An 8,434-nucleotide genomic window follows, 5' to 3' on the forward strand; every position below is an offset into this window, starting at 1 on the left:
GAATTTTTATGTGGCAATTTCTTTTTTGATTGAGTTATGTATATATGATCGATATTTTTTTTTTATTTTTAGGGACTTACACTTTTGTTTATAATAAATTAAATCTAATTTTTAATATAATATTTATATGATTATTAAAATAATTAATCATTTCGATAGGATACACGCACAACGTGCAAAATTTTAAGTTGAATATAATAACTGAGATACGAGGATTTCTATGAGGTAGAGTTTTTTCATTGATTGTGTTAGTAGGATCAACAATCATCATTATTAGGAACTATACTTTTTTCTTTAACTTTTATTTTCTAGTGGAAATATAATTTATTATAATATTTATTTGATTTTATAAAATTTTGTACTCATTAAGATGAGGTAAACGCGTATCGTGCATATCCAAAAACTAATAAATTTAAACGGAGGAAATTTTTATGAATTTCTCTCTGGCCTAAAATAAGTTCATGCAATTCGAAATTGTATAGGAACCAAAATCTTTTTGTACCTTCAAATATGTCATACCTACTGCCCCCTCCCCCCCCCCCCACACACACAACAACAACAATAATTGCATTTCATTGGGCATTAAAAGTGTGATGATCCAAAATGTCATCTTTAAATTTAATAAGTAATTCTATGTTCTAAGACCTCGAAAAGCACCATTTATCATTCCTCGACTTACGTGCGTAGTCCGTACATTTTTTCGAAAAGTTTTTATGCGAAAAATGGATTAAAATGGGAAATAGAGCTTTAAAACTCAACTAAGTTGACTTTGGTCAATATTTTGAGCAAACGGATTTGGATCAGTATTTTAAAAATTCTGGTAGGTCCGTATCTTGATTTGGGACTTGGGTGTATGTCCGGAATCGAATTCCGAGGTCCCTAGCCCGAGTTATGGAATTTTGATGAAAAATTAAAAGCTTGAAAGCTTATTGATTTCTAAGAAATTACTGATGTTGGATTTATTGATCTCGGATCCGTATTTTAGTTTTGGGGCTCGGTATAGTTCCACTATAATATTTATGACTTGTATGCCAAATTTGGTGAGAATCGGAGTTGATTTCACGTGATTCGGACGTCCGGTTGTAAAAATATAAGTTTTAAAGTTTTCTTAAAAACCTTCTTTGATTTGGTGTCCGATTTGTAGTTTTAGGTGTTATTTTGGCGATTCGATCGCGCGAGTAAGTTCGTATGATGTTTTAGAACTTGTGTGCATGTTTGGTTTGGAGCCCCGAGGGCTCAGGTGAGTTTCAGATAGGCTATGAGATGATTTCGGACTTAGGAAATGTGGTTTTCTGTAGATTTTAGGCTTCTGGTGTGTTCTTCTTCGCGTTCGTGAAGGTACTCCTGCGAACGCGAAGAGCAAATTAGGCTGGCATGTTTTGTGCTTCGCGTTCGCGACATAGTGACCGCGTTCGCGAAGGCTTGAGGTTCAAAGCTTCGCCTTCGCGATAGAAGCCTCGCGTTCGCGAAGGGAAAGAGATTGGTCAGGAAAATTAGCCTTCGCGTTCGCGAAGGGCATCTCGCGTTCGCGAAGGCCAAGCCAGGCATGCATCGCGTTCGCGAAGAGTAAAATTTGACAACACATAATTGTGCTTCGCGAACGCGAGGCACTGACCGCGTTCGCGAAAGGTAAAAATCCCAGAAACATAACTTAAGTTCTCGAAATGGCGTTTCGACCCATTTTCAATTCTTTCTCATTTTGGAGCTCAGGTAAGGCGATTTTTGGGCGATTTTTACGAAAAAATATTGGGGTAAGTGTTCCTTATCCTATATTGATTATATTTCATAATTTCATACTCATTTATATCATGAATCCGTGAATTTATGGAAGAAAAATCAGATTTTTATAAAATCTTCCAAAAACGAAAAATTAAGATTTGAAAGTGCATTTGATATCGGAATTAGACAAATTTGGTATGGTTGAACTCGTATTGGAATGAGTGTTCGGATTTCGTGAGTTTTTTCGGAATTTGAGACGTGGGTCCCACTGTCGAATATTTTAATAAATTTTGAATTTTTATCCGGAAAATTTATAAATTCATATGGAATTAATTCCTATGATTAGTATTGAATATATTAAATTGTTTGTGAATAGATTTGAAGCTTTCGGAGGCAAATTTAAAAGGAAAAGCTGTGGTTGAATAATTGATTGGAATTTGCAAAGCGAGGTAAGTGTCGGGGTTAACGTTGACTTGAGGGAATAGAACCCTTAAATTGTTTGTTATGTGAATCGCATGTAAACGACGTATAGGCGAGGTGACGAGTGTCTATACGTCGTCAAATTAATTGTTTGCCTGCTTACTTGAAAAATCATAAATTATTTTTAATCATAAATTAATTATTATAATAATTGTTTCTCTCTTATTCTTTGCAAATATAAATTCTTGAATTCCTGCATTAATTGTTACATGCTATTTGAATTATGTGCCTTAATTGTTATTTGACATTTAGCATAATAAATATTAAACTGCCTATTTGCTCCCTGATTTTCATAATAATTTGCTATTTATCATTGTTTGCTTCATAATTAAACCATAATTATTGTATGCTTGTTGTCTTGTAATTTTATACTAATTATTACATTTATTGAGAAAATTTCTTCTATAAGAATTGGTAAATGAAAATGTTGGAGGAGCGGGTTGCACGCCGCAACATGATTGATTATAATGAATATATTGAAAGATCAGGTTGCACGCCGCAACAGACTTATTAAAAGTCTATATTGGAGGATCAGGTTGCACGCCGCAACAGACTTATTAAAAGTCAATATTGGAGGATCGGGTTGCACGCCGCAACAGACTTGTTAAAAAAGTTAATATTGGAGGATCGGGTTGCACGCCACAACAGACTTGATTAAAATGAATATGTTGGAGGAGCGGGTTGCACGCCGCAACAGAACTGAATGTGGATATATTGTGAGAGCGGGTTGCACGCTGCAACAGAAATAATGAAAATGATAATTGGTTATGACTGCTGAGTTGCCTTCAATTATTATAAATGAATTACCCGATTCTATTATTGTTATTGTTACTAATATTGCGTACAGGTTAATGTAAGTGAACCGCCTTAGCCTCGTCACTACTTCGTCGAGGTTAGGCTTAACACTTACCAGTACATGGGGTCGGTTGTACTGATACTACAATCTGCACTTCTTGTGCAAATTTTGGAGTTAGTCCCAGCGGCGTACCATAGACTTGCTCGGATTTCAGCTATCAGAGGATACTTGAGGTATAACTGCATGGTGTTCGCAGTTTTGAAGTCCCCGTCTATTGTACTTTAGCTGTGTGTTTATTTCCAGACAGCTTTATTCTATTCAGACCTTTATTTATATTTATTCTAGAAACTCGTGCACTTGTGACACCAATTCTGGGATGGTATTTAGACACCGTTATTATTATGGATTATTTCAAAATTGCTTCCGCATTTGCTTCCTTATTATTAATAAATTTAAAAATTATTTTAAAAATGGATAATGTTATTCTAACGTTGGCTTGCCTAGCAAGTGAAATGTTAGGCGCCATCACAGTCCGGAGGTGGAAATTTCGGGTCGTGTGACAAAAAGTTAGAATACACATTGTTAAAATACGAAAACCAACTTTAATTCCTAAATTAAGAATGATTAATTTGATGGGTGGAATCCTCTTAGTTTAGGGGCAAGATGTTATAAATTACATAGTATGAGGATCACGGTGACATTTACTTCTAAAATGGCGTAAGAAGCGCGTACAGGGGGCAAGAAAAATAAAAAAAGATAAAAGTAATATTTTTAATAAAAACAAATTGCAATTAGCTGGACGAGCTTATAAATTGTGAGGGCTTCTATTTCATTCTTCACGACCGAAAACTAGAAGACAGCTCCAGCTCCAGGAGGACGAGATCTGTGGTTTCTGTCATTTCTCTCCTCTTTCTCAGGTATTCTTTTTTTCTCCGATTATGATTTAAAGAAACATTATGTGCGGACTAGATTTTTGCCATCTTCAAATTTGAAGCGAATCAAATGTCTATAATCCTAGATCCAACGACTGTGATTGATTAAATTCTGTTTCTCAACGGTGATCTGATCTCACGTTAGTGTCTTGATTGTTTTACGTAATGTTGATCGTGTTTTATCCTCTTAATGGATTTTGTTTTGGATCGCGTAGCTGATCTGAAGTTCTCTTACTTTGATATGTGTGCCAGTGTTTTGATCTGATCTCATACATCAAATGTTTCATTCTTACGTTATATTGATCAATTTACACTAGATTGATCTGATCACCGACTCATTCTCCATAACAGTCATTACGTTTGTTTTTATCTTACTTGATTTATTTATTTATTTATTTATTTTTACCTCAACAACTACGGATTATTTGACACACTTACTCTGATTGATAATACGCATAACTTGATATTTTTTATGATCTTATTTTAATAGTATCTATTTGCCTCTCTGTGAATTTTGCAGCAGATTCGAAGATGGGGCTGTCTTTCGGCAAGCTTTTCAGTCGGCTTTTCGCCAAGAAAGAGATGCGCATACTGATGGTGGGTCTCGATGCTGCTGGTAAAACGACCATCTTGTACAAACTCAAACTGGGAGAGATCGTCACCACTATCCCTACCATTGGTATGATACTGATGTTTGTTCTCATTTTTAGAAGTTCTGTAAGAGGGCATCTGAGTTTTCTTTCATTGGCTTAATTGTTTTAATTTCTTGTACAAAGAATTGTGTGTTGATTGCAATTTGTCGTTTTTGTTGTATCTCCAATCAACTCTGGCTAAATGGCTTTTCATTGTGCAATTCACCAGAATTTATGTTTATTTCTTAGATTTATTCGTGATGTGTGTTTGCTGTTATCTATCCAATCAATCAGTGGCTTTAAGATGGCTTTTCATTCTAGAATAGTAATCCCACCAAGAAAAAGGATGGCTTTCATTCTACTCCAGTGTTGACAAAGGCGAAAAGCTCTAAAAAGCGTTCCATGTGTTTTGGGGTTTTAAGCGCAAAGCGCAATTTAAGTGTCGGTTTTAGTAAAAATATATATGTATTTTAAGAAAAAAATAACAAATTCATTCATAATGTTTTCCTTAATAACTAATATACATACACTTATTTGCCAATTATATTTGTTGTTTAGTACCGTTCTATTGAAGATAGAATTCATGGGCAAGGAGTGTGCACGCCTTAGTGCCTTGCCTCCACTAAAGCGCAGCTTAAGCTCCGTGAGCTTTTTTGAGCTTCAGGGCTTAAGCACGCCTTAAATGAGCCTTTGACAACACTGTTCTACTCCTATAATTTATTAATTTTTGAATTTATCTGCTTGTTTTTTATAAATATATACCTCAATTCCTGTTAGTGTCTTTATGCTTGTCATTGATGCCAACACCTTATATTTTAGGTTTCAATGTGGAGACCGTGGAATACAAAAACATTAGCTTTACAGTTTGGGATGTCGGGGGTCAGGATAAGGTAAGTGATCTGGAAGCCTTTCAGCATTCTCCATCCTTTGGTTTGTTTTGAAAACAGTTAAGAAAAATAAACTAACTTTAACTTTAAGGGAAGTATGGGAATTTAGAAAATCATACATGGTAGATGGTACCTTAGTTAAAGTAAGTTGTTACCAGGCTATGCTGTTGTTAAACGTAATATGGCCTTGGATTCGGACCAAGGTTAATCAATCGCTTTGATTGGATTGGCCATTCATGGTAGGAGTTTGATGTTTGAGGCATAGGGTGAAAATGAGTGGAGCGAGCTTGTCAGGTTGGTTCAGATTAAACCAGCTCAAACTGTTAATTCCAAGGTCGAGCCACTCTTTTTGAGTTTACCATCAATCTTTCCTTCTGATTAAGCGGCTTGGTCAAAGAAATAATTGATATTTTGTCTCATTTTTGCCCCGATCAAATCTACTTTTAAATGTTTCAACCTCCCTTGCTCAAGATTTTTTCTTCAACCTCGAGCCAGGAAAGTTGAGGCTTGATGAATCTCAAGGCAAGCTCAAGCTTTTGCCTAATGCATGAGTCTTTCCTTCTGATTAAGCGGCTTGATCAAAGAAATAATTGATATTTTGTCTCATTTTTGCCCCGATCAAATCTACTTTTAAATGTTTCAACCTCCCTTGCTCAAGATTTTTTCTTCAACCTCGAGCCAGGAAAGTTGAGGCTTGATGAATCTCAAGGCAAGCTCAAGCTTTTGCCTAATGCATGAGTCAAGCTGGCATATCATACCAAGAGCTTGCCTCGGCTAAGCTCGTTTAATCCCCTAGTGAGGAGTCAAAAAAAGTACAGGCAGGTTTAAAGGCTTAATATACCTCTCCTTTTGATTGTAGATCCATATCTTTATTTGATGTTTAGTCTTGGAAGAATTTAACCAAGTAAATTTTATAAAAATATGAATTGCATGCCTAGAGGTGGCCAAGTGGGTTGGGCTCGATTAGCTTTGGGTCAGTTTTATTAGGGCTTTAACTTTTAAAAACTGGTTGAAGCATTGTTTTCCAAGCAAAATCACATTGTTTTGGGTTTAAATCAGTATGAATGGGCATGGCCACTCCTTTTGATTATTATACGGGTTGATTCCTTTAAATTATAATGCATCTTTAACTGTAGAAACTATGCCATTTCCTTTTTTTTTTTATGTTATAAAAAGTGGTGTCTCATAAACTGACAAAAAAGGAGGATTGTGTGCTAGTCAACTAGATTTTGATGCTTTTTGTCTTGCTATTGTCATAGTGATTGGCAAAACAGTAACTCCCAAATTCATGGAGTTTTAAGGGTAGAGTTAATCATATGGGTGAAGGTGCTAATATTAAATGTATATGTGATCTGCAGATTCGTCCTTTGTGGAGACACTACTTCCAAAACACCCAGGGACTCATCTTTGTGGTTGATAGCAATGACAGAGATCGTGTAGTTGAAGCTAGGGATGAGCTTCACAGGATGTTGAATGAGGTAGATTTCAAGTGTTTCTTCCGATTTTGATGTAACAATTTCTTGCATCAAGTAGTATTGCCCCGCAGTGTGGGGTGAGAAAAAAAAAGTGTGCCTGATTCCTCCCTAAATGGAACAAGCTATAAGGAGACTCAACTTTAAGGTTGTCCTCACCTTTGCAGGATGAATTGAGGGATGCTGTATTGCTAGTGTTTGCTAACAAGCAAGATCTTCCAAATGCCATGAACGCAGCAGAGATAACTGACAAGCTTGGCCTCCATTCTCTCCGCCAGCGTCACTGGTAAATAAACTTGACCATATTGCCTTCCGATCTTCTTCTTCTCTCCCCCTGTCCCTCTCCCTCTCTCTCGCGGTTTCTGGTGCTCATGGATTAATGGCCTCTTTGATTTGCATCTCTATGCAGGTACATCCAGAGCACTTGTGCGACTTCTGGTGAAGGTCTGTATGAAGGGTTAGATTGGCTGTCAAACAACATAGCAAATAAGGTAGGTGACAGATATATAAAGTCTTACCATCATATTAGCTTATTGACCACAAAATGTTGTATTTTGAAAGAACATCCACATCATATTAGCTAATTGATGTTTTCAGTCAAATCTGAACTGCTTCTCATAATTTCCAATTCCAATTTGCAGGCATAGAGACAGAGCATCTTTGTTCTCTGGATAATGGAGTAGTGAGACGGACAGAATAGGCTTCGCCAATTACTTGTAAACTTCATCTGTTATTTTTCTTCGTACAACTTTTTGTTTCTCAAGGATTCATTCACGTGTACTTCTGCAGTGTCAAAATAATTTTTAAGTTTTAACTGGTCTTTGTTCGTCTTTGGATTCCTAGCTCCATTTTGTTGGGTAAATCCTCTGGTTCTTCCCTTGTTGATGGGGGACGGTGGGTTAATTCCAAGTATTCATTGGTTACATGTCTGACTGATGTACTGTGTTTTATATACAAGAGGAGCTTTTTATAATATTCAATATGTACGAATCATGTTACTGCTTTGATAGAAGGTGAGCTAATTTGGTTGGATACACATAGCGGTACAGTCCATATTGGGTGCTTATTCTCTTCCGATACTCTATTCAGATTTGCAATAAGCCTATTTCCACCATGTACACATTCTAATCAACCAGGTAGCACCTGCTTACGGTTGAATTAATGGATTTAACCGCTTCTCTATCCGCTGCGTAGTAGAACTGCGGCACGATAAACACAATTAAGGCACAAATGGTTTCTTGTTACTCTAATAGGGGAGGATCCATACCAGCTGAGCCCTCAAGAGTACAATGTAAAAGACAAGACAGCTTCCATCACAGATAATATAAGCAACTAAAAGGCTGGTATGGAAAAGGACCAGAAACATTTCCAGTGAAGTAAAAGAAAAAAGGTCATGAGTAGGAGTGGCAAACGGGCGGGTCGGGTGGGATATGATTCGGGTCGAAAACGAGTAATGAAAAAACGGATAAATTATCCGACCCGATCCATATTTAATACGAATAAAAAACGGGTTAAT

General features: G+C 36.4%; 1 protein-coding gene across 2 annotated transcripts; it reads left to right on the forward strand.

The window, feature by feature from the left end:
- Nucleotides 1-3,772: 3,772 nt before the first annotated feature.
- On the forward strand, nt 3,773-7,893 carry LOC104095235 (ADP-ribosylation factor 1). Of its 2 annotated transcripts, none has more exons than XM_009601316.4 (7): nt 3,773-3,912; nt 4,448-4,606; nt 5,379-5,449; nt 6,805-6,924; nt 7,086-7,204; nt 7,328-7,409; nt 7,560-7,893. In XM_009601316.4, the coding sequence occupies exons 2-7, from the start codon at nt 4,459-4,461 to the stop codon at nt 7,563-7,565; spliced, it is 546 nt and encodes a 181-aa protein (XP_009599611.1). In that variant the 5' UTR covers nt 3,773-3,912; nt 4,448-4,458; the 3' UTR covers nt 7,566-7,893. The 2 variants fall into 2 exon arrangements, with proteins under 2 accessions (XP_009599611.1, XP_009599612.1); XM_009601317.4 differs by having other exon boundaries at nt 4,451-4,606.
- The last annotated feature ends 541 nt before the right edge of the window (nt 7,894-8,434 follow it).

Source organism: Nicotiana tomentosiformis, chromosome 1 (assembly GCF_000390325.3).
Source record: "Nicotiana tomentosiformis chromosome 1, ASM39032v3, whole genome shotgun sequence".
NCBI lineage: Eukaryota > Viridiplantae > Streptophyta > Magnoliopsida > Solanales > Solanaceae > Nicotiana > Nicotiana tomentosiformis.

Excerpts from the sequence above, each read along its gene's own strand:
- LOC104095235 (XM_009601316.4), top strand. The coding sequence starts at position 4,459 with ATGGGGCTGTCTTTCGGCAAGCTTTTCAGTCGGCTTTTCGCCAAGAAA. Across the intron at positions 6,925-7,085 it reads TTCACAGGATGTTGAATGAG|GATGAATTGAGGGATGCTGT; the intron begins GTAGATTTCAAG and ends TCACCTTTGCAG. Across the intron at positions 7,205-7,327 it reads TCTCTCCGCCAGCGTCACTG|GTACATCCAGAGCACTTGTG; the intron begins GTAAATAAACTT and ends ATCTCTATGCAG.